General features: G+C 52.0%; 2 protein-coding genes across 3 annotated transcripts; both read left to right on the forward strand.

The window, feature by feature from the left end:
• Window positions 1–6,613: 6,613 nt before the first annotated feature.
• On the forward strand, window positions 6,614–14,479 carry BIRC5 (baculoviral IAP repeat containing 5). 2 transcript variants are annotated; one of them, XM_082443047.1, is made up of 5 exons: window positions 6,614–6,805; window positions 7,055–7,164; window positions 9,026–9,143; window positions 9,916–9,972; window positions 12,241–14,479. In XM_082443047.1, exons 1-5 carry the CDS (start codon window positions 6,695–6,697, stop codon window positions 12,328–12,330), a joined length of 486 nt encoding a protein of 161 aa, XP_082299173.1. In that variant the 5' UTR covers window positions 6,614–6,694; the 3' UTR covers window positions 12,331–14,479. The 2 variants fall into 2 exon arrangements, with proteins under 2 accessions (XP_082299173.1, XP_082299174.1); XM_082443048.1 differs by lacking the exon at window positions 9,916–9,972 and having other exon boundaries at window positions 6,617–6,805.
• Window positions 14,480–15,581: 1,102 nt separating this feature from the next.
• Window positions 15,582–24,660, forward strand: TMEM235 (transmembrane protein 235; the record flags this gene model as incomplete). The annotated part of the gene is given in 10 exon segments (XM_082443655.1): window positions 15,582–15,623; window positions 16,154–16,207; window positions 17,704–17,884; window positions 19,106–19,354; window positions 20,829–20,909; window positions 21,505–21,594; window positions 21,597–21,641; window positions 24,191–24,417; window positions 24,420–24,513; window positions 24,516–24,660. Coding segments are annotated over 10 exon segments (1,125 nt in total). The 3' UTR covers window positions 24,578–24,660.
• Window positions 24,661–25,053: the final 393 nt, after the last annotated feature.

Genomic DNA, 25,053 nt, shown 5'->3' on the forward strand with positions numbered 1-25,053 from the left:
TGGCTATCATCAAAAAGACCACAAACAAATGTTGGCAAGGATGTGGAGAAAAGGGAATCCTCCTACACTGTTGGTGGGAATGTGAATTGGTACAGCGACTGTGGAAAACAGTATGGAGGTTCCTCAAAAAACTGAAAATAGAACTACCATATGACCCAGCAATTCCACTCCTGGGTATATACCTGAAGAAAATGAAAACATTAATTTGAAAAGATACATGCACCTCAATGTTCACAACAGCATTATTTACAATTGCCAAGATATGGAAGCAACCTGTGTCCAACAACAGATAACTGGATAAAGAAGATGTGATATATATACACACACATACATATAGACAGAATGGAATACTACTCAGCTATAAAAAAAGAATGAAAATTTGCCATTTTCAGCAACATAGATGGACTTGGAGGGCATAAGTGAAATGAGTCAGAGGAAGACAAATACTGTGTGTTATCACTTATCTGTGGAATCTAAACAGTAAAACAAATTAGTGAATATAACAAAAAAGAAACAGACTCACAGATCTAGAGAACAAACTAGTGGTTACCAGTGGGGAGAAGGAAGTTGGGAGGGGCAAGATAGGGGCAGGAGATTAAGAGGTATAAACTATTATGTACAAAACAAATAAGCTACAAGGATATATTGTATAGCACAGGGAATATAGACAATATTTTATAACAACTATAAATGGAGTATAATCCTTAAAAATTGTGAATCACTATGTTGTACACCGGAAAGTTATATAATATTGTAAATCAACTATACCTCAATACAATCTCAGTAAATGGCTCAGATAAAAAATATGCATACATATATATGTGGGTATATGTGTGTGTGTCTGGAGAGAGAGAAAGGAAGAGAGAGAGTGAGAATGATAACAGAAATAGGCAAAAAGTAAATAGAATATCTGAATAAAGGGTACGTGACTATTCCTTGTACTATTCTTGCAACTTTAAAAATGATAAAATTACGGAATTCCCTGGTTGTCCAGTGGTAAGGACTCAGTGCTTTCACTGCCGGGGCTCAGGTTCAATCCCTGATCAGGTAACTAAGACCCCAAAAGGCAGGTGGTGTGGCCAAATATATATATATAGATAAAATTAAAAGTTACCAAAAAGTTGTGACATTAAAAGAAGAGAAGTCAGCAGTGCGCCCTGGAGCTGAAGGACTAAGGATGTGAGAGGCGCCATCCACCCATCCCTGCAGCTTGGGAAATGAGTTCAGAATACCCTGTTTCCACACAAAAAAAGGACACATTTTTTTCCCTAGGCAGCAGATTACCTTTGCTGGAACACATGCTTTGAGGAGGGAAAGGGGAAGTTTACCCTGGGGTCCACCCACACTCACCTGGTTTTTCCCTACTGTCCTGTACGTTTGTCACCGTGGTGGCCCTGCCCCTGGACCCGCTGGAAGGCAGCCCTCCAGGACCCCCAGGTCTGGGTGGTCAGCAATGTCCTCGGGGACTTAGAGCTCCTTCCCTTCCCTGTCCCTTAGTCCTTAGAGCCCATCTGGAGTTTCCATGTGGCGTCTGAGAGTTTTATAGAGCCCTATAAAACTCTCTCTTCTGACTTCGTGGAGCAGGCAGGGCGTCTGCGCCCCGTCTGGTTACCTAGCACCCAGCAGCTGCTCATGGATCAGTTCCTGGAGCCTGGCTTCCATCCTGGACTCCCTGTCCTTTCCAGACTTCTACCAGCGGCTCTGGGTCTCCGTTTACTGGCCCGTAAAAGAATCTGGCTGGAGCAGGAATAGGCAGACAGATACAGGAACAGAACTGAGACTGCAGAGCTAGGTGCCAGCACATAAGGGAGTTTGGCATGATAAAGGTGGTGTTTCAAACCCACTGTACAAAGCTGTTTATTGAACAGACGGTGTGGCTGGATCTTGGAAAACATAAATCCAAACCTTTTCACACAGCTTCCAGGACACACTTTTGGAAGGATCAAAGGCCAAAAAAACCCAAACCAGAAAAAACCCAAACCAGAAAAAATCTTCAATCAATATCTTTCGTAAGTCATCTCAAGAGTGGAACAAACCTTTCTAAGCATGGCAAAAATACAAAAGATACCAACCAGATACAGAAAACAGAAGTCAGAAAGAAAATGAGTGATAGATAAATATGACTGCATGAAAATGTTAAATTTCTGCAGGAAGAAAAAAACCACATGACAAACAAAAAACAACAAACTGGGCTGGGATGGGGGGACATGACACATGAAGTCAAGTCCCTTATGTGTAAAAGCTCTCTCCAAGCAATAGGAAACGTATCAGTAACCCAACAGAAAAGTGGGCAAAGATATGGACAGGCAATTCACAGAAAAGAAATTTAAGTGACTAGTAAATTGAGAAAAGAGATCACCCTCCCTTGTAAACAACGAGACACAACCTAAAACAAGCACATGTTTTGCATTCTCAGCGGAGCCAAGATCAAAACGTTTGATGTTTAGGCAGTGTTGTCCGGAAATGAGCTCTCAAGGAGTCAGAGAAAGTGGTTTCGATCTCACATTAACAAGGGGGACCTTTGACCCTAAAAACATAGCAACTAATAAAACCAACGCAACCCGACCCTCCCCACCACCCCTGTGTGGATTTCTCTGTTAACGGCTCTGTGTTTTTCTCTCCCTACTCTGTTTCACAAAATTGCTCACAGTTTTCCTGTGAATTAAGCTGAGAAATAAATCCAAGCTACCAGCTTCTTATCCAATTCATAATGACAGTTACTGGTAGAACTGAACAAAACAAAGTTAATATGGCAGGGGCTAAAACCACACATGGTAGGGACTTCCCTGGTGGTCCAGCAGTTAAGACTCTCCACTCCCAGTGCAGGGGTCCCAGGTTCAATCCCTGGTCAGGGAACTAGATCCCACGTGCTGCAACTAAGACCCAGCGCAGAGAAATGAATAAATAAATATTTAAATGTTTTAAAAAAGAAACAAACAAAAAACTGCACATGGTAAATGTCTTTACTAAAGCTGATATAAGCCTCAAGGTTTTTGTTTTAGCTACTAAATTTAGATGTTAAAAAATGGACCCCAGGGCTTCCCTGCTGGTGCAGTGGTTAAGAATCCGCCTGCCAATGCAGGGGACACGGGTTCGAGCCCTGGTCCGAGAAGATCCCACATGCCACAGAGCAACTAAGCCCGTGCGCCACAACTACTGAGCCTGCGCTCTAGAGACTGCGTGGCGCAACTACTCAAGCCTGCGCTAGAGCCCGTGCTCCGCAACAAGAGAAGCCATGACAATGAGAAGCCCGCGCACCGTAACGAGGAATAGCCCCCGCTCGCCGCAAGTAGAGAAAGCCCGCGTGCAGCAACGAAGACCCAACGCAGCCAAAAATAAATAAATATATATATTTTTAAATGGACCCCAGGGACTTCCCTGACGGTCCAGTGGTTAAGACTCTGCACGTCCATTGCAGGGGGCACAGGTTCGATCCCTGTTCGGGGAACTAAGATCCCACGTGCCGCATGGCATGGCCACAAAAAAAATAAAATGGACCCCAGACAATAGGAGCTTGGTGAAAATAATGTCGAAGGCTCAAAATGGCAGAAGCTAGTTTAGATAAAATTTGACATAACCAAAAGCTGATCCACGAATTTAAATTTTTGTTACAAAATCTTATGGAAAATGGGGAGTGGATGTTAATGGGTAGAGTTTCAGTTGGGGAAGATGAAAGAAAAAGTCCTGGAGATGGATGGTGGTGATGGTTGCACAACAATGTGAATATGCCTAATGCCACTGAGCTGTACACTTAAAAATGGTTAAAATGGTGGTGATTGTTTTGTAATGAGTAGAAATATCGAATCAACATGTTGTGCAACTGGGACTAACATACAGTTGTAGGTCACTTATACTTCAATTTTTTAAAATGGTTAAAATGGTAAATTTTATGTTATGTATATTTTACCATAATAATTGTATATATATAATATTTAATAGAATGATCTAGAGGGAAAAAATGCAGATATTCCAAATACTTCCACTGAATTATACCTCTTTCAGTTACCATAGAAATGGAAATTAACCAAAGCCCAAAATGTTGAGATTTCTCTGCATATGCAATGTTATCACGTAGAGCAACTTTATCATATATATCTTATTCGTGTTATATATGTTACTCTTGTATATGATAAAAATACAAGTAATAATAATTTTTAAAAACCTTATGGAGGGACTTCCCTGGTGGCGCAGTGGTTAAGAATCCGCCTGCCAGTGCAGTGGATACGGGTTCGAGCCCTGGTCCGGGAAGATCCCACATGCCGCGGAGCAACTAAGCCAGTGCGCCACAACTACTGAGCCTGTGCTCTAGAGCCCATGCTCCGCAACAAGAGAAGCCATGACAATGAGAAGCCTGCACACCGCAACGAAGAGTAGCCCCCGCTCGCCGCAAGTAGAGAAAGCCTGTGCGCAGCAACAAAGACCCAACGCAGCCAAAAATAAATAATTGGAAAAAAAAAAACCTTATGGAAAAGACCTAATCAGTAAAATAAAAATTTAAATGGTAAAAGTTGGAATATGTTGGTGCCAAATAGAAAATGAATCACAGAAATACATTGACTTGATGGTGTTTAATCCAGAAGATATATATTTTTATTTATTTATTTATTTATTTATTTATTGGCCACGCCACCAGGGATTGAACCTGTGCCCTCGGCAGTGAAAGCACTGAGTCCTAACCACTGGACCGCGAGGGAATTCCCTGGAAGATATATATTTTTATACAGATGCTATCAGTATTGATAGAACTCTGATTAAAATATCCTAGGATGAAAAAGTCAGGGTCAACATACACCCAGACAAGATGGCGAAGCAAACCGTGTCCTGGTCTGATGATTGTGAGGACAGGTTGGCAGTATTAAAAAATGTTGAAAAGACACACACACGCTTTCCCAGCAGTCCTGCTTGCAGATGTTTATGCTACAGGCATAGTTGCACATGTTTGTGTGTCTGTTTGCTGTAGTACAATTCATAATAGCAAAAAAGTAAAAAAAAATTGGAGATACCCAATGGGAAATTGGTTAATTGGAATTAGGGTAGACCATCCAATAAACACCATGCAGATATTATAAAACATGTTGAGATCTCTAGGTGCTGATAAAGCTGAGATGTGCTGTTACCTGAAAAGACAGGATGCCAAGTGGTGTATGCACGCATGCACACACACACACACACACACACATCTGGAAGTATACATAGAAACTGCTGAAAAGTTTCTTTCTGCTACAGGTCTTGGGGGAGAGGAAGACTTCCTTCCCATTGCATGATTTTTGCTTTTACAGCATTGATGTGTCACTCTTACAGCAGAGGAAAAATGTGTTCACAAAAGTTTTGGTGAGACTAGATGGCCATAAGGTAATATCTAGCATTGATGTCTTATGATCTCAAAACAGTTTTGTCTGATCATCACGGTATCTATCAGGATTTGTTGCCAACTATTTGAAAATCCAGAAAGTTCACATAAAAATGCAAATCTGCCTTTGTGATAAATATATATTTGGTCTTTGTCCCCGATTCCTGGCACACAGCTCCTAAAAAACCTTTGGAATCTCCAGAGTGATAGGAGCGTCTTTTGTTCTAATGAGCAACCCCTAGATGCTTCTGGCTGGGGCTGGTGGCCAGAAAGACCAAGCCTTCATTAGAAGCTTGGAGCTTTCAGCCCCACCCTCCCAATCTTCAGGGAGGGGAGAGGAGCTGGTGATTCAATTAATCACCAAAGGCCAATGATTTGATCAACCAAGCCTGTGAAACCTCCATAAAAACCACTTAAAGTCAGGTTCATAGAGCTGTTAGGCTGGGGCGTCTGCATGAGGCTAGGCACCAGCTACACAGGCCTGCTCTGAACCCAGTCTGGCTGTGCCTACAGGCAGGTGCCTGCTCCCTGGGCTCCCATTTCTATTATTCAGGCGGATTGTCCTGGGCTGTTCACTTCCTGGAGTCACATTCCAATCCCACCTCCCTGATAGGACACCCAGGTCTCCCGGCTGGAGGGCAGTGGGCATTGTTTCCACACATTGCTTCACCTCTGTTGACCCCCACCCGCACGTCTGTTTGGGGCAGGGACTTGGAAGGGATATCTAACTCCTGAGGAATTCTGGTGGAAAGGGAAGAACAAAGCTCCAAGGGTCAATTTCTGGACTTCCAGGAAGCTTCAGTTAAAAGACTTGATAAAAGAGACGAGTGAACAGCTCACTCCAGTGACGGTGCAGGTTTAGCTGTGTACTTCATCTATGTGACATCTTTCCCCTGGAGGATGCGTGGCCTCTAGATGGACGTGCCTCAGCACATGTTCCAACCCAGACGGCACAAGGGCTGGCTGGGGAAGCTGGCACTAGGAGGTTCCAGGAGTGGGGTACCCACAAAAACAGTAAGAGTTTGCACGCTGAAAGGGCTTAATCCATTTGTGCTCGGCAGGTGCCACTCCTTGAAACTATCACGGGGACTTCGGCCCATTCTACACTCCTCTTCCTACCACTGTTTGCAAGTAGCTGGGATGGGAGTAAGCGCGGGGCGGGGTTGGGTCGGTGCCTGGTGAGCAGAAGCAGAGACATGCGGCGGGAGGACTACAACTCCCAGCACACCCAGCGCCGCCCAGCTTCCCATTTCCCAGAAGGCCGCGGGCGGCGCGTTCCCGACATGCCCCGCGGCGGCCGACAACCGCCGGATTTGAATCGCGGCACCGCTCGGCGGCGGCGGGATGAGTGCCCCGTCGTTGCCCCCGGCCTGGCAGCTCTACCTCAAGGACCACCGCATCTCCACATTTAAGAACTGGCCCTTCTTGGAGGGCTGCGCCTGCACCCCGGAGCGAGTGAGTCCGCGCGGCCTCCCAGAGCCCCCAGGCCCGCCCCGCCCCCGCCCCCGCCCCTGAGGCGACCCCTCCCGCGGGCCCCGGCCCCTCTGTGGGCCCCCGGGGCGACCCCTCCCGCGCGCTCCGGTCCCTCTGTGGGCTCCCGGGCCCCTGGGGCGACCCCTTCTGCGGGCTCTAACCCCTCTGTGGCCTCCCGGATCTCGGGGGAACCCTTCCGCTCTGGGGCCTGAGCCGAGCTCTCCTTTGCAGATGGCCGCGGCCGGCTTCATCCACTGTCCCACTGAGAACGAGCCCGACTTGGCTCAGTGTTTCTTCTGCTTCAAGGAGTTGGAAGGCTGGGAGCCAGATGACGACCCTATGTAAGTCCCTCAGGCCAGCCTCGCTGGGCTTCCGGGGTTCCCCAGTTCCATCGGGACCGTTTGTTTTGAGTTGGGCTCCCCCCAAAACATCTGAATTTCGAAGTATTATTGAAGGACCTGTGGCTTTCCAACCTCGTTTGTGCCCTAAACAGCTGCTGTAAAGGATGAGTCTCTGCTGGCACCTTGGTGATGCTTTCAACCTAATCAAATCTGATTTGGCCGAATGTCCTTCTGGGTGGAGTGTTGAAGAAAGGCTCGTTCTTGTAGGTGCTTGATACCTTTCAGGTTAGACAGAATACTGGAGCAGATCCTGTTGTGACCTAGGGATGTTCAGGTGCCTTTCTTGTTTCAGAGTTTTTAAATCTGAAGCTTTTTTTTTTTTTTTATAAATTTATTTATTTGTTTTTGGCTGCGTTGGGTCTTCGTTGCTGCAAGCGGGCTTTCTCTAGTTGCATCAAGCGGTGGCTATTCTTTGTTGCGTTGTGCGGGCTTCTCATTGCGGTGGCTTCTCGTTGTGGAGCACGGGCTCTATGCGCGCGGGCTTCCGTAGTTGTGGCACGCGGGCTCAGTAATTGTGGCACGTGGGCCTCAGTAGTTGTGGCTCACGGGCTCTAGAGCGCAGGCTCAATAGTTGTGGGACACGGGCTTAGTTGTTCCGCGGCATGTGGGATCTTCCAGGACCAGAGCTCAAATCCATGTCCCCTGCATTGGCAGGCGGATTCTTAACCACTGCGCACCAGGGAATCCCTGAAGCTTTATTGAACTATAATTCATACAGCACAAAAACCACCCCTCAAAGTAGTACACTCAGTTTTGTTTTAGATTTTGTTCTTTAGGGCATCTAGTTTTCTTTTTTTTAATTGTGTGCATATATTCATACAGACAACAATATTCCCGTAATGTAATGCCACATTTTTCCCGCACCGTTTTTTCCCCTGTCAGAATCAATTGCTTCCACAGCTTGAATTTTTTTTCCCCCTAGAGAATCACCAGAGTTGTTTCTCTTCTTGGCAAGAAGAGTGTTGCTGTTTTCCCTAATGTGTTTGCTCTTATGACCCAGTATTGACTGGGATGATATGGTGATCATACCAGGTATCACTGGAGAAATACTGGTTGTATTCTTGGGAGTGAATTTCCAAGTGCTATAATATTTTCAGATTATAGTTACTATTGGCTGTCCTTTTGGAATTTGTGTGGCTGGGTGTTCCTTCCAGCCTGTTCTGGTTTTTGTTTTGTTTTTTTTTTTGGCAGTGCCGCACGGCTTGCGGGATCTTAGTTCCCCAGCCAGGGGTTGAACCTGGGCCCTCAGCAGTGAAAGCGTGGAGTCCTAACCACTGGACCACCAGGGAATTCCCCAGACTGTTCTCGTTATAGCGCTATCCTCTTGCAGGGATAATTCCGAGTGCACAGAATGATGGTATGAGGCAGAGGAATTCACTGGAGAAACTGGGTCAATGGTGCCCTTTTCCCAAACCAACAGATTATGTAATAATTCGAGTGAAATGAGACAACTGCAAATGGTTCCTGGAGGATTTTAAGGGCTTTGATGTGTGATACCTTTGGATTTATACTCTGTAACACTTTTCCTACTAATTGCTTAAGGACTCCTGGTAGAATACATCAGCCACAGGATATGGGTGGGGCTGGGGGCAGTCCACGGAGCAAGAAGGTGCTGAGACAAGTTGTGTGGGGATGTGGGTCCTGGCCCTGGTTCCGTCCACTTCAGACTTCACACTCTGCTCCTGAAGCAGAGCAGTGTGTGTCTGTGAGGGGGGCAGGGGGGCTGGTGGTAACAAACTCTTGCTTTTCTCCCTTTACCCGACTTTTGTCTGTTGACATGCTCATGTGTTGCTTTTTCTAGAGAAGAACATAAAAAGCATTCATCTGGTTGTGCTTTCCTTTCTGTCAAGAAGCAGTTTGAAGAATTAACCCTCAGCGAATTTTTAAAACTGGATAAAGAAAGAGCCAAGAACAAAATCGTATGTATTACTGGGAATAAGAACCAAGAGCAAATCCTGTTCAGCATCTTTAGTACTAAACTCCCTAGCCCGTCACAAACGCTGCATAGGCGCTTTTCCTCAGTAAGCACTTTCTAAGCCCTTCTGATGTGTGTGTGAGGGTATAAAAGGATGGAAAAGCATCTGTCCTGGAGCGTGGCCTTGGGGTTGTGCAGAGAGAGAAACGTCTCCCCTGCGTAGAGGTGTCCTCAGTGTGCGGTTACCTCTGGTGGTGGGACATGTGATGGCTAGGCTGGCATTTCTGCCTTTAGTGACAACTGAGGTGCTAGCTCATTTATACGGGGTGTGTTCATGTGTTAGCAGTGGTGGGAACAGAGGGTTTGGGGACACAGAGTAGAGAGCATACTGGGAAAGGGGCATTATGTGTATTGGGAGAAAGAAGCACCAGTCCTACTGGACCTTGAAGGGATTTCTGCAGGCGAGCTTAGGCTCTTGCACAGGTGCACTGGGTTATTCGAAGAGTGAAACCGTGAGTCCACAAAGAGGCAGCGCCCAAGCAGCCTGGGCTGTAGAGAATTAAGGTTGCCAGAGAAAACCAGGACTCCCAGTTAAGTCTGAATTTCAGGTACACAAGGAGTAATTTTTTTAGTATATCTCACATTTTGTATGGCTGTGTACTAAAAAATTACTCGTTTATATGATGTTCAGATTTAACTGAGCATCCTCTATCTTTTTGTGCTAAATCTGGCAGCTCTACAGAGAGTAAATATTCAGGTGTTTAATTTCTTTTTAGCAAAGCCCTGGACAGGGAGTCCAGATGTACCAGTTGTCTCTGCCACTCACAGACTTGGTGAGTTTAGGCCAGTCTTGGTCGTAGTTTCCTTGCTGTAAAATGGAGGATAGACTCCTGTGGTTTCTGAGGTCCTTTTCAGCTTGAAAATCGTATTCCTTTTTAGAGATCAATATAAATAATTCTGTCTAATATGGTACCTTTTAAATGCTAAGGACAAAATTGAAAATTTTTTCAGGAAGTGAGAAGAAATCAGTGGTCAGTAAAGCGGTGTATTCGATGGAGGTCTTGGGAACTGCAGTGCTGGAATTGGGAAGGGGGCTGGGGAGGGCCTTCGAGGTTAGGGGTCAGCTCATTTTCTGTGAAGTGCTACAGATGGTAAGTATTTAGCCTTCATGGGCCACAGAGTTTCTGTTAGAGATTATTATTTCTTTGTTTTTTTCTACAAGTGTTTAAAAATGTAAAAAGCATTCTTAGCCATTGGGTTAAGAACGGGCCATGGGCTGGATGGATGTGTCCCACAGGGCGTAGTTTGCCAGTCCTGTTCTAGGTGAAAGACCAGCTTTGTGTACTTCAGGAACAGTTGTGAGAAAGCTGTGAGAAGTCCCCCAGATTATTTTAAAATGTATATATTTGGGGGGACTTCCCTGGCAGTCCAGTGGTTAGGACTCCGTGCTTTCACTGCTGAGGGTGCAGGTTTGATCCCTGGTCGGGGAACTAAGATCCTGCAAGCCACGCGGCGCAGCCGAAAAAAAGAAAGAAAAGAAAATCAAATAAAATTTAGAATTCAGTCCTTCAGTGGCACTAGCAGCATTTTATCTGCTCATTAGCGCCATGTGGCCAGTGACTACTTTACTGGACGGTGCAGACAATTGAACATTTTCATCATTGCAAAAAATTCTGTCGGGCAGGGCTGCTCTAGAGTGACACCCAGTTGTGAGGTTTGTTGCAAATAATTTATCACCGATATAAAAATACAGGTCCCCTTGTGTCTCTAGGCACATTTGCATGTGAATGGATGTGGACAGTAAGGTTTGGGGTCAGAGTGCAGGGGATGGGCATAACCAGAGGCCTGTCTGCTTCCCGCTAGAGCTCCTGGATGGCCCCTCTAGGGTACATCGCTCCTGGAGGTGGGATGGCATGTGGACCTCGACTGTACTGTGGGGTGGAAATAAGGTTGGGAGCTGATCTTTTAAACCATTTATTAAGTCAGTTATGGGATTGCAGCACACAGCTTTAAGGCAAACGTTTATCCAGGTGAGATAATTACGTGTTGCAGTTTACAAATACTGAAAACGAGGAACAAGTGTTGTTTGTCGTGATGCTGTGAATTTCTGAGACCCGGCATTTAATTGAGATGCTGCTGGTCAGTTCGACAGGACCGCTGGTCAGGCAGCCACCTGGGCCTGACGCTGGGCAGGTGCGCGGCTGAGGTAGAGCCGGGACTCAGGGTCTGACCCTGGGGTGCACCACGTGCTGTCTGCTCCTGCTGCGGCATCGCTGCCGCCCTCTTTTGAAAAAAAGTTACCTCTATTGTTTTTCTTATTAGAAAACATTTAACCCAATAAAAGTCTATTGTTTGTCTTTTAATGTGGCAGAGAAATCAGAAGAGTGAAAATTAGGGAGGAGGTTTCTGGATTTGCTGATGTGATTGTCATTTGTCCCCCTGGAGAGAGCACTTAGCAGAATGAAAGGTTGGAAGCCAGATTCAGAGAGCTGCTGCAGGTGGAAGGTTTCTGTTTGAGGACCGCGCTGATGCTTGACAACGTCTGTTTAAGTGAACAAGAGGAGGGGTCCGGACTTTCTGTGGGAGCTTCAGAAGCAACGGAGGGTAGTGGGGAAGAGCAGGGCTCTGCCACAGACTAGCTGGTGACCCTGAGCTGGATGCTACTCTGGACCTCGGTGTCCTCATCTGTGTCATGGGGATAAAGGTGGCGCCTACCTCATGGGGACATGGAACAGTGAGTGAGTTAGCGTGTGTGGAGCAGGTAGAATGGTGCTTGGTACAAGCAAAGCGGTCCATCAGTGTTTTCTATTATAATTATTGTGGGACAGCTCAAATGAGAGCTAGTTGAGGGGAATTCCCTAGCGGTCCAGTGGTTAGGACTCGGCGCTTTCACCATTGGGGCCTGGGTTTGATCCCTGATCGGGGAACTAAGATCCCACAAGCTGAGGGGCATGGCCAAAAAAAAAAGAGAGAGAGAGAGAGAGAGAGAGAGAGAGAGAGAGGCAGATGAGGTGAATGAGGATATTTACCCCATATAGCTGGGCATCTCTATTCGAGCATGCCTAGAGCTTCAGTTTCATTTGTCTATTCTTTATTTCCAGGCAAAGGAAACCAACAATAAGCAGAAAGAATTTGAAGAAACTGCAAAGAAAGTCCGCTGTGCCATTGAGCAGCTGGCTGCCTCGGAGTGACGCCACCCCCACCGTCACTGCCCCACAGGGACACACACACATCCTTTCCAAGGCACAGCCCTCAGCGTTACCAGCTTTCCTCTGGGGCTTCTTAACTGTGCCTTAGGAAAGGAGAACATCAACATTTTGAAATTAGAATATTTACCTGTATTTTTGGGTTTTTTCTTGAAGGCGGTGCCAGGGGCTATTGCTGTTGTACAGCTGGTGCTAAGTACAGTGACGGATTCTCTCTTTTCTCTCTGGTAGTTTTTGCTTTATTGATTCCTGGACTTAGCAGGGTGAGGGGAGAAGTTCGTCCACGTGGGTAGAGTCCTTTTACAGTGACCTGTCTGGGCTTCACACTGACGACTGGCTGTCCAGCTGAGATGTGATGCGTGAACACGATCATTAGTCCATTGTGACTGGACAAACAGGATTAAGGATGCCATTTTAAATTTCATTTGCGTAATAATCTCCATTTATTGTGTGCACTTCTCATGTTCCAGGTGCTCTGTATTGTCTCACGTTGACGTCTGCAGGTTCTGTGACCATACCTTTTTACCCCATCAGGTCTGTGGTGTCTCAGCAGCTCCCTTCCTCCCAGGTGGATTGTACAGACCCATCCCTGCCACGCCTCTGCAAGTGCCCTGTGTGTGAGGTGTTCCTCGCCATCCCATCTTGTGATTTTCAGGTTTACAAGAGGGAGCTATGGGATTAGACCCTAGACTCTGCCTCTGGACTTGATCTGTGTAAGAGCCCTTTCCATGACTGTAGCATGAGCGGCTAGTGGGGTGGAGGGGATGCAGAAGGACTGATGTCTTGAGAGTAGAGCTGGCCTCTTGCTTTTGAGGTCAGCTGAAGATACTTCTTCACCTCCAGTGGCACATGGAAAGTTTGCAACATTTCTCTATAGTAGACGAGGAGAAGGTTGTCCTTTGTGCCAGACAAGGAACTTTCCAGAAGCCTGGCTCACTGCTTCTTCCTCTTTAGTTAGCAGGGCACACAGAGGGGATTCTTCCTGGGAAGTTTTGCTGTGGACCAGCTGTCATCCATGGACACAGCAGGCAGGGGTGGGATGTAAAATCCAAGGAAGGAGTTCCTGTTCTTAATATTTCTAATACTCTTCAAGTAGCTACTTTCCATTAATGATGTGGATTAGGCAGCTGATAATTCCGCTGTCTTTCTAATGTGAATCTTCCTAAAGGAATAAATTAATTTAAAAAGTGGATTGGAAAACCTCTTTGGGGGAAACGTCTTAAAAAAATAGATGAGTCATATATGTTGTTTGCAGTCTTGCAAGATTACAAATTCAGTGATATTTGAGTTTCAACACCAGCACAGAGTAAGCAGAGAGTTGGGGCAGTTGTAAAAAAGGCATGTGGGACACCCACTCCGGCCCTAACTGTGCCCTCTAACGGTGTGCTTGCCTTTTGGGCTTGGGACTGGCGCCTGTTGAATTGGAGCTGCAGTTTCCTCACCAGTAATGTGGGGATCGTAGAACCTTGTTGCCTCAGCTGGCTTTTTTTATTTTAGCAACATGGTTTTTATTTGAGGAGGAGAGGAATTGAGACAAAGCCCTCAGCCCCTCCTAAGATTCTGCAGTGTTGTTTTCTTTTTTTTGTTTGAATTATTATTTCACAGAACAGGACAAACTACAATTAAAAGTAAGCACAGAGCCTTTCTTAGTCATTGGGGACACCAATGTGAATTTTAGATGGATTTGGAGACAAGGTAAAGTAGCAGGAAATATCTAGCAGAAACTGTCGTTTATGAAATGGCTGCACAATTAGCCAGCCCGAGTGAGCTGGAGGGCGCCCACTGGCTGCTCCTCCCCGAGGACGACGCAGTGGCCTGAACCCCTTCTAAATGACCTGGCTCGGAGCTGTGGAGACGTGGTGGGCTGCTGCAGGCAGTCTGTCAGCCCTGAATGGCTGTGTCTCCATTGCTCCACGTCTGTGCCGCATTCTCCACATCACCACCTCCGCACGGGTGCCCTGCTCTCCTCCCCGAGGCCGGCTCACGCAGGGCTGAGGCCTGATGTTGAGATGGTAGATTTGATTTCATCCTCCTTCATGAAGCTAAGCTGCAGGGTGGATTGTTACTGTCCTATTGGAAACCTCTGGGGGTCATCTCGGTAGCTGCCGAAGAATAAAAACTATTTCATTTCAAACACTGCAGACCCTACTGCATTTTTAAAATGTTGCCTTTGGTGGTGGTGCCTTCTTAGCCTGCCAACTCATCCTTCCCGCCCCAGCGGTTGCGGGGGAGGGATGAGTCCTCGCAGAGAGACAGAGCCAGCCTTGGGCTCCTCTGCAAGAGCTGCTTGAACCCAGAACCATTTGTTTGTGTCAACTGGACTCATTCCGTGTATAAACGGGCTATGAAAAATGCACCTCAGACTTAGGTTTTTCTGCCACATCTCAGTCAGAGAGTGAAATGAATTTTTCCCTCCAAGTTTGGAGAATATTGCAGAGGTTTTTGTTATGGGGTAAAAAGCACTCCAGCCTTTATATTCATCTCAGCTGCTTATTTTTGATATTTGTGCCAATCTGTAAATGGATACTTCACTTTAATAACTGGTCCTTACAAACTGGCTTTGTAGAGAAGCTGAGGAAATGTTTTTGCCCTCAGTTTCCTTTGCACAATGGGTATTGCTACAGTTCTCGGCTTTGTCGGGCTGTGCTGTGGAGCAAGGCTAAGCTGGGGCTGACCCCTCAGACCCTCTTACACATTTCCTCTTCTAGAAACTTTTGTTCTGAAAACCATATTTATTGCTGGACCTTAATGGCTGCCAGCGTCGGGAAGTTTACTAGACATGTATTAATGAAGTCTAAGACCCTTGCTAAGGGCAACAGCCTCAACCTTCTCTCGAATATGTGTCTGCCTCTCAGGTTCTCCAAGTCGGTGGGAGTCTGGAAGGGTTGTAACTGGCGGTTAAGGGTGTCAGGTGTGACAAGGGCAGAGCCTGTGGGCAGCCTGGGGACTGGGGATCTTCCGTCCTCAGCGCTGGGCAAGACGGAGCACCAGCCAGCCATCGCCTGCAGGTTGGCACCCCCTTGGGATGCTGACCGTTCTTTGCAGGTTGTACTCACTTAAAAAGAAATAACAATTGCCAGTAAAGTCTAATGTGATCTTACCTGCATTTTTTGGATGCAGAAATGGAGATTTGTAAAGAGGTGAAATAGCTTGTCCAAGATCATACAACTAGTAAGCATTCAGGTTGGGATTTGAATCCAGGCTGTCTATCCCCAGAGCTGGGCCCTCACTGACTAATGACGGTGCCCAGCCTTGAGGAGGTGCAGCGGGAGATGGCTGTTGGCAACGGCCTGACCCCAGGGGGCTAGTGCTATAAACCGTCCCCATTCCATTTTTCAGACAGCTTTGTCACAAAGACCCTCACATAAACTGACACCTGCCTCCTGAGGCTTCCACTGATCCTCACTGTACAAGTTTTAACTTTTTATTTTGAACTAAGGTTCACAGGAAGTTGTAAAGCTAGAACAGGGTTTCTGTGTACTCTTCGCCCAACCTCTCCTGTCATAACTACAGTACAGCGTCTGGAGTCGCTTCCAGCATCTAAGGTCTGAGCTGAGAGGAGGTGAGCGGTACAGCCCAGCGAGCTCTGAGCCGGGCTTACCGTCGCCGGGGAGTTCCTGTCTCGCCCTGGGTGAATCTAGCTCTTGAAGCAAAGAGCCAACTGAGCTGTAGGTTTTCTGTCCACTGGCCCAGCCTACAGCATTTGAGCCGGTTTTCAGCCGGCTGGGACCAAACTGGGGCCTAGGTTTCTGTGGCAGTTCTCCACCTGATCTCCAAGGTGGTGACGTCTGTCCATCTGTTCGCTCAGGCACTTGAGCACCTGTTCGCCGGGCACTACGTCCAGGGCTGGAAGCCTCCTGCGGTGAGCTCACAGGTTCCCTGCCCTCTGAATGGTGGGAAGATACAGGCCACCTAGTAGCCATATGAGTGTGCCCGTGGGAGCACCGAGAAGATGGCAAGGAACTCGCAGAGCATTCTGCTTGTCTAGGAACGAGGAGGAGGCTGCCAGATGGACGAGGAAGGGAAAGATGCGCCAGGCAGAGGGAACGGGAGTGTCCATTCTGGGGACAGCAGGTGCATTCTGTGATGAGGGGGAGGGGTGGCTTGCTCCCGTTTCCCTCTTAGCAAAGCCTATCAAGGCGGCCACGACGAGCCCTTCATAGGCCTGAGTCCTGGGGGATAAGCGCGACCAGCCATGCGTCTGCCGCCCTGCACATCAGTGCTTCCCACCTGTGACCCCAATCATTTGAGAACCCTTTAGAAGGGTTGGTTTTGACTAGAACAGTGTCTTGAAGAGTCTACCAGGATGAATTGGCTTCATAATGCACCCTGAGTGAAGGAGTTGACCTGTCGGGAAGGGTGATTTAGGAAGGTTCATTTTCTGTTGGAGGATGTTTGCCGAATGCGGTGAGATTAGTTGTATAGCTGGGGCTGAGCTGCTCTCACAGTAACTTCGCCAGTGGTTTCGGCCATTTCCCAGGCCTGCGTTGGAGGCCATTTATGGCATCATCGGCCTGGAGCAGGAAGCCTGTCACTGGACTCAGGCATCCTGTTCTTTCAGCTTCTGCGAGTTAGTTCAATGTAAGTTTAAAGGAAAGAGGCTTGGCTGCAGCCCTGTTTTGTCACATGTAATTGGGATTTCTTCTATCAAAGATCACGCCTGCCCCTGATTTTGGTGGTAGTGGTCTGATGCTGGCTTTGAAGAGGTCCCGACAGCCTGGTGACAGGCTTGGTGCTCACAAGTTCTGGATTGCAAATTGATGAAAGGAGGATGAATAATGAAAAATAATGGGTCATTCTAAGCGGTACCTTTTCACTGGGCTACGGTATAATTTGGATCCATCTCAAGAGAAGTAGATTGGCAGAATTCATCCAAGTAGCCTCTCAAGGACCAGTACCCACTGTCTGGGGACAATCGAGTCAGTGGCTCTGACTTACACATCTGGGGTTTAAAACCCTGAACCAGGGCTTTAAAGCAATAGGGAGTAGACTGCCCACCTGGCCATCTGCACTGCAGCATGAGCGGGTACATGTCTGTTCCTGTACAGAGACGTGGGCTCTGCAGGCACAGTGGCCTCAAACAGCACCTGTTGCTGGCCCTGGCAGCTGAATCCTGCTCTGCTTAAGTTCTATGGGGTGCAAAGGAGACCCTTTCAGACAAGCTCAGGCGGAGAGGCAGGGGCTCTGGGAGGAAGTGTGTGGAGCGTGCAGCCACAGGGTTCCTCTACTTCTCCCTAAACACAGTCACGATCGTAGCTTAAACACACGGAAGCGTGTCCACCTCTGTCGTGTTGTGAGGTGTGTGTTAGGGGCATTACCTGCTTTTCCAGCTCCACCCCACTCTCCCCTCCTCCCCAGTCCCACCACCACCTGCCGCCCTGCTTTTGTAGATGGCTGCTGCCCCCTGAGCACCTGCTTTTCCCTGTCTGCCTGCTGGATTCTTTCACCTTCCAGTCCCACTACCCGCCGAGAGAGGAGGGCCCCTGGCTGGCACCCAGCTTCCAGAGCAGGGGCTCGGGGAGGGCTGTCAGGAAGGAGGGTACCGAGACCGCCACAGCTAGGGTCACTCCCACCCCAACCCCGCCGCGTGCCCCAAGCCTGTCTTGGGTGTGGCGTGAGGACGACGCGTGACCTGCATGATACCACATGATTCCATGCCTCTCTGTCTGAATGGAAGTATGGTTTCAATAACTTTGCTAGGACCGCTTTTACTTCCTGATTATATTCCTCAAACCTAGAAGAGCCTGGTAGAGAAAAGGGGGCTGAGAAAACCAAACGCTTGGAAACGAGAGCCCTGGGATGACCCTAAGTCGAGAAGCTGCTCGTCTGAGAAGGATCGTCCTCAGGGAGGCCTCTGACCCCCGTCTCTGCCCTGCCTCAGGGGAGGGGGCAACGTGGACAGTCCAGGGACCTGGAGACGAGGCCCTCCCGTCTCCCAAGACGGAACCCCAGAGAGCCTCACCGTGACAGCCGCGGCCTGTCCGTCCCACACATGTCACGGGCCTGCTTCTGGTGGGGGCCCCTCTGCTTGCCACCCCGCTAGCATCTGACACCTGTCCTAGGAGAAGCTTCGTTTATGTTTGTGCGTGAGTGACCGACAGGCAGAGGCCGGCCTTGCCTCACTCGGCATTTGTAATTGGGGCTAAAAGGAAGCAAGACTCCTTCCTTCTGTAGCCCCTCAGCAGCCCATCCCGTTCATCAGATCCCTCAGCTGGTTGGTCCCGGAGACTGATTAAGACCAGGACGCAGGGCCAACCAGCAGCCAAGTGCCCCAGTGTGTGTGTGCGGGGTGGCGGTGGGCTGCCTCCCACCATTCAGGCCGCCTGCTGAGCCCCCTCCCGGGCCATTTCAGGCCCCACCCTCCCTCCTCAGCCTGGCCATCTGGGCGCTGAAGAACCGAAGGGTCAGAGAAATTAAGATATTTGCCCAGGGACCCACAGCCAGCAGCCAGCTCGCTGGGGATGCTGGCATTTGAACACAGCTCAGGGGCGAGCTCGGTGGGCTATCACGGCGATCACCGACAGGCGGGAGTTCCCAGTGAACTGGAGGGGCACCGCACCCAGAAGAGCCTCGGGAGTGCCCGCCTGCCGCTCGCTCCCCGCACCCCGCTCCCTGCTCCCAGCGCCCCCTCCCCGGCCCTGCTCACCAAGGGCCCCCCCATCCCTTCTCCCTGGCCCTATGCCCCCAGGTTCCAGAACCCCCTCTCCCCCCACTTTCGGCTCTCTGCACTCCCTAAGTCCCGGCTTCCCGTGCTCCCCAGCTCCCCCCACCCCCCAGCCCCCAGCTCCCCCTCACCTCCTGGCTCCCTCTTCTCCCCCATACCCGGCTCCCCTCCCGGTCCCTGCACCCCCGACCCGCAAGGCCCGGCTGGGCGTGCTGCTCAGCTTTGCGCTGCTGGCGGCCGCCGTGGCCAGCGACTACTGGTACCTCCCGCAGGTGGCGGACGCCAGCAACCACAGCGGCCACGGGCAGCTCTCCTCCCACTCGCGGCTCTGGCGCATCTGCGAAGGTACCGGCTGCCCCTCCCCCGTGTGGCCCCTTCCCCTCAGACCCAGGGGCCACACCCCCTCCTCCCAGAGCAGCGCTGTGAGGCCCCCCCCACCCCCGGTCCCCTGCCTGTCTGCCCACAAGGGGGTCTCTCGGGCACCCCTTTCCCCCAACTGTCTTGGTGACAGTCTGGCCGGAGGAGGAAGGGACTCTGGCTCAGGGCCCAGCCAAGGGTGGGAAGTGAAAAGGGGGGCACTGGGTGGCCCCATAAGGACCCCAAGAGCCTTCCAGAGCAGGAGCCCTTGACAGTCCTTGGCCTCACCCTTTGGGGGCCTGTCTTGCATTAGAAGTGATGGCACATCACTTGGTAGATGGCAGGACACCGCTGGGTGACCTGGGACCTTGTCCCTCAACCTCCAAGTTCTGATCTGTCAGATGGGGAGAAAATAATGCCTCTCGGGATGCAGGGCTTGGGGTGGGAGGAATGAGGGAGGGGCGACACGGGCAGGCCCGGCACCCAGGGGTGCTCAGCTGCTGTTCTTGTCACTCGTCTGCAGGGGCCCTGGGGTTGAGCTGGGAGCCAGTGTGCGGGAGGGCGGCCCAGGCGTGGGGAGCTGGGGCCCTGGCAAGGCCACGGTTCCTCATCCCAGTGACTGGGAGTTGTTTCTTCATTACCGTCCAGGGCTCGGCCTGGTCACCCCGTTAGCCCCGGTCCCTGTCAGGCACAGCCAGGGCTGTGGCGCAGGGCCCCTGTTCCCATACCCCCGATGGCCTGACACACAGGGCGGAAAACCGGAGCGCCGCGTGGCTTCAGACCTGAGCAGGAGCGGGGAGGGCTTTCCTCGGCGAGGGGTGGGGGAGGCAGCGGGCTTCCACACGCTCCCCAGCTGCGGGCGTCACCAAGCTGGGGCCAGCCTGGGGGGCTTCCCCTGCACAGGACGTGCACACGGTGGCAGGGCTGTGCGTGAGCATGAGTGAATGCGTGTGCACGTGTACGTGAGCAAGGTCAGTGTGTGCGCGTGTGTGACACAGTGCCTTCCTCGGAGCTGCGGGGGAGGAAGGACAGCGCAGTTTATTCAACCACCCCACAGGCAGCCTAAGGCTCCAAGGCTCTCCCGACTTGCGTGTGTGTGCACGCGTGTGTGCCCATGTGTGCGAGAGTCAGAGAGCACCTTTCTCGTGCAGGCAAAGCCTGGCTTCCACGTGTGAGTAGGCCCAAGGGAGGCCTGAGGGCAGCCTCTCTGCAGTGTTTGAAACTTTTCGACAGGCATCCACGTAGGTCTTATTTGTACATTAGATAAACAAACAAAAGGTCTTGAGCCGTCCAAACCCGTTTGGGGCCCCAACTCCAAGTGGCAGGAGAGAACCTGATGGGGCCCTGTGGCCACGTCTCGGGGCCCTCGGCTCTGGTCGGGGGTGAGAACCTGCAGGCCACCTATCTGAGAAGTACAGGGTGGGTCCAGCCCACCAGGCTTTGCGTTCTTTCTGCTTTTTAGGGCAGAACAGCTGCATCCCCCTGATTGACCCCTTTGCCAGCGAGAGCCTGGGTGCCTCCACCTTGGTGCAGCGCCTCATCTGTGAGTGCTGGGGTGGGAATCATCCCCCATCCTTCCTTAATCTCCAGGCAAGGCTCAGAACCCCCTCATCCTAGATCCACAGAACTGCTTCCAGCTGGACCCTGTGTTGCCCAGAGGACATTGCCATATGTATCTGAAAACCCCCCATGACTGGCCTCAGCCCCCATGCTCTGCTATTGGCTTCTGACCACAGGCGCCCGACCCCCAGCCTGTCCTGCCCTCCCTATGCCCCTTCTTGACTCTCCTTTATGTTTCCAAATGGGTCTACCCGGTGGGCATCTCCCACCTGGCACGTCTCTGCTGCCCCAGAGAAGCCTGGGAGGTTGGGGAGGGTACTGGGAAGCCTCCCTCACCCTGGGCCTCAGGAAGGCTGTGCCAGGACAAGGGGTGGCCCCTGGGAGGGTCAGGTGGTTACCGTGGAGACATCAGAGGGAATCGGATGGTCCAGCTCCTCCTCCGGCCGGGGCCAAGACAGTCCCGAGCGTCCTACGAAGGAGGACCTCCAGGCAGACAAGTCTCTGAAGTACTCAGCTGGGCTTTCCCTGGGGGGCCGGCCCGGGTCCCCTCCTGCTCCCTGACCCCCCTCTCCCGGCAGCGCTGCCCCGAGCCCTCGTGTTGGTCCTGCCCCTGAGCCTTGTCCTCATCGTGTGCGGCTGGATCTGTGGCCTCCTCAGCTCCCTGGCCCAAGCATCCCTCTGCTGCTCTGCACGGGCTGCCGCTTCTTGTTGGGGGGTGAGTCTGGGGGCTGTGAGGGCCGCAGCTCCTGGCAGTGGGGTGCTGCCTCTCCTGCTGCCCCATCCCCTACGCCCCCACCCCCGCTGCTCTGAGCCTGGGCCCACCCTGGCTGTTGAGCTGCAGCAGGCGGGGGCGCCCTGGGTGGCACTGGGGCCTCTGTAGGGGCAGGGATGCTGATTGTGAGCCCAGAGCCAGGGACTGGGGCCGGGGAGCCCCAGGGTTGAGCTTCCAGGCGCAGGAGGAGCGAGGATCTCCGAGGGGTCCCAGGAACTGCCCCGCTGGACCCGCACGAGGGGTGGGGGACCAACCCGCACCTGTTCCCTCTCCTTCCCAGATCACCCTGGTGAGGGGGCAATGCAGGCAGGGGGGTTGGCATAGGCCAGACAGGGTGAGACGGGACCTTGGAGTCCTTGGCAGTGACCCCAGGCCAGGCCCGGACTGCACCTAGTAACAGTGCATGAGCTGGCGTACATCTAGCCCACAGGCTCTGGGCCGAGCCCTCCCTCAGGGACACAGCGTCGCAGGCACTCGGGTCGCATCTTCCTGCTGAGATGTCCGAGGATACCCCGAGCTCGGCAGGAAGCTTGTCCTGGAGTCCTCTTCACTGCCTTTTGGTGCTGTCTGCCCCAGCCAGCCACCCACCCGCTGTCCCCAGCTACCAAAGGCTGGCTGTCGTTGACCGTGGGTTGGAGGCTCCTCAGGGTCAGTCCTCAGTGACCCCTACCATCCAGGTCCAGCCCTGAGCCGAGTCTGGTGTCCTGGGCCAGCTCCACTGTCGGGGCTGTGGCACGAGGACCAGAACACACCGGCCTGGGGCTCCCTCCTGGGCAGGGCTGCGTCCTCCCCAGCGTCTGCTGGGCCCTCCCCAGCGTCTGCTGGGCCCTTGGGGAGGCCTTGGTCAGGAGGGAGTAGGTGCCAGTTGCCAGGGGGACCAGCAGCCTGGGTGTTTGGTTTAGAGAATGAGAGCAGGAGGAATTTGTATCGAAGGGGTATTGTGCTTGGAGCCAAGGCACTGGCCGGTGGGCGGAGGGAGCGTCTGGAGGCAGCTGCTAGGGGGCGCTCCGCTGGCCCTGAGGGAGGGCCAGCAGCGGGCCTGGTTCCAGGCACACCCTGTCTGCTCCACTGCTCAGAGGCCAGACTGGCTGCGCCTCTGCTTTCCTTGCACGGCGGGTACCCGGTGGAAATGGATCATCTGACATCACTGTCAGGGGCCTGCACAGGTGGCCCGGGTGAGGCCGGTGCTGGCAGATGCACCAGCTCTGGGGGCTCCGAGACAGGAATGTCACACCAAGGGGACCTGTGTGAGCCCAGATCACCCCCAACACCCCCCCCCCATCACCATCATCACTGCAAGAAGAGGGAGAGAGACAGAGAGCTCCAGGATGACACTGGCTGGGTCCTGAGCTAGGGGGTCGGGGGCGGACAGGGCCTGGGGTGATGAGTTCCACAGCCATCACCCAGGGCTCTGTCCCTTCTCTGGGTCCCAGTGAGATCCAGACCTGGCCCTGGAGGTCAGCTCTGGTCAGCCTCTTGCTGTGGCTGGGCAGTGTCCAGAGGGAGCACCGTACGTCCCCTACAGCTGGCACCAAGGGCAGGCCCTGACGTCAGCCAGCAGCTGTGGGGCAGGGGCTGACTCTCTGGGCTGGTCCCTCTGAGCCTGGGGGGACAGGCAGATGTCCCAGTGCCCAGCTCGTTGCTTGCCCCTGACCCTCCAGGGTCACCAGGCACTATGTGCAAAGCCAGTCTTCTTCCTTTGACTGTGCAGAGATGCAGGGTCGGAGGAGGAGGGCATCCTCTTCTGGTGAAGGACAGGGGTTATAACAGGAGTTATAGGAAGGGGCTGAAACTCAGACCTGGGGAGGGGAGAGGGCCTCTGGAAGGAGGTACACTGAGCTAGGGCCAGGAGGGGAGGCTGGGGCCCAGTAAAGTGGGGAGGGGGAGCTGTGAGGAACAGGGGACGGAAGTGCAGGTCAGGGGCCTGGCTCAGGATGCCCGATCAGAGCTCCAGAGCTCCCCCCACCCTTCCCGGCTGCCAGTACAGGTCACTGGCCATGTACGTGTGTGTGTGTTGGGAACTCCAGGGGGTATGGGGGGGTGCTGTATATGTGGAAGCAGTTATGTGAGTAGGGACCATGTATTGGGGGTGTAGGTTGTGCTGTTTGCAAGGCGTTTTTTTTTTTTTTTTAATTTATTTATTTATTTTTGGCTGCATTGTTGTTGTTTTATTTTAATTAATTAATTAATTTATTTTTGGCTGTGTTGGGTCTTCGTTTCTGTGCAAGGGCTTTCTCTAGTTGCGGCAAGCGGGGGCCGCTCTTCATCGCGGTGCGCGGGCCTCTCACTATCGCGGCCTCTCTTGTTGCGGAGCACACACTCCAGACGCGCAGGCTCAGTAGCTGTGGCTCACGGGCTTAGTTGCTCCACGGCATGTGGGATCTTCCCAGATCAGGGCTCGAACCCGTGTCCCCTGCATTGGCAGGTAGATTCTCAACCACTGCGCCACCAGGGAAGCGCTGCAAGGCGGTTTTGTGGAGTGAGGTCCTGAGGTTTGAGGACTGAATCGGAGCCTCCATTTTCCCCAAAGGCCAGTAGGCAGAAGCTTCCGAGGCTGTGTCTGCACACCCACCTTGGCCAGGGGCCCAGGCAGGGCAGGCGCCCCCAGCAGGCAGACGTGCTGAGTGGTCACTCCGCACCCCCTCCCCCGGGCGCCCTGACCCTGGCAGGGGTCAGCACCTACATCAGCTACTCACACCTGGCCTTTGCTGGGACGGCCCCCGGCACGTGCAGGACATCCGCATCAGCTTTGGCTGGTCTGCGGCGCTGGCCCGGGGCTCCTGTCCCTCAGCGGCACTCAGCGGCATCCTCCTGCTCACGGCGCCCGCGTTCTCAGCCTGAGCCGGCAGCCGGGCACCCCCCACTCTGTGGTCATCTGAGTCCCAGGCAGGCAGGTCATGGGAGAGGGGCTCGGTTTCCCTGTGCATCTCCTGAGATTGGGTGGTCAGAGCCCGGCCCTGAGAGGCCCCGGGAAGGAGGCTGGGAGCTCGGTCCTGAAGGCCTGGCTGGAGTCCTGGCCGGGAGGGGGGCCTTGGGGCGAGCAGGGGGCTGGGAGCAGAGCAAGAGAACCCAGACCTCTCTTGCTTGCTGTCTGGGGGGCTCCTCTGCTCTGTTGTTCCTTTAGGGCCTAAGTGGCTTAGCCTCCTCTTAGAGGTGAGAAAGGTTGAGTCCCAGAAAGAAGCAGCAGCAAAGGGCCGAGGGCCGGCTTGTGGTGGTCGCGTGAGGGTGCTGCAGGCTCCTGGGTGGTCAGCGGGTCTCCTGGCCTCTTGAGGCCGTGGCCTGCGCTCGCCCCTCCCTATCAGTCCTGATGTGCCACAGCTGCCCCCATTCCTAGGGACCTGAGTCAGGCGGAAAA

Source organism: Balaenoptera physalus, assembly GCF_965194825.1.
Source record: "Balaenoptera physalus genome assembly, chromosome: 20".
Taxonomy (NCBI): Eukaryota; Metazoa; Chordata; class Mammalia; order Artiodactyla; family Balaenopteridae; genus Balaenoptera; species Balaenoptera physalus.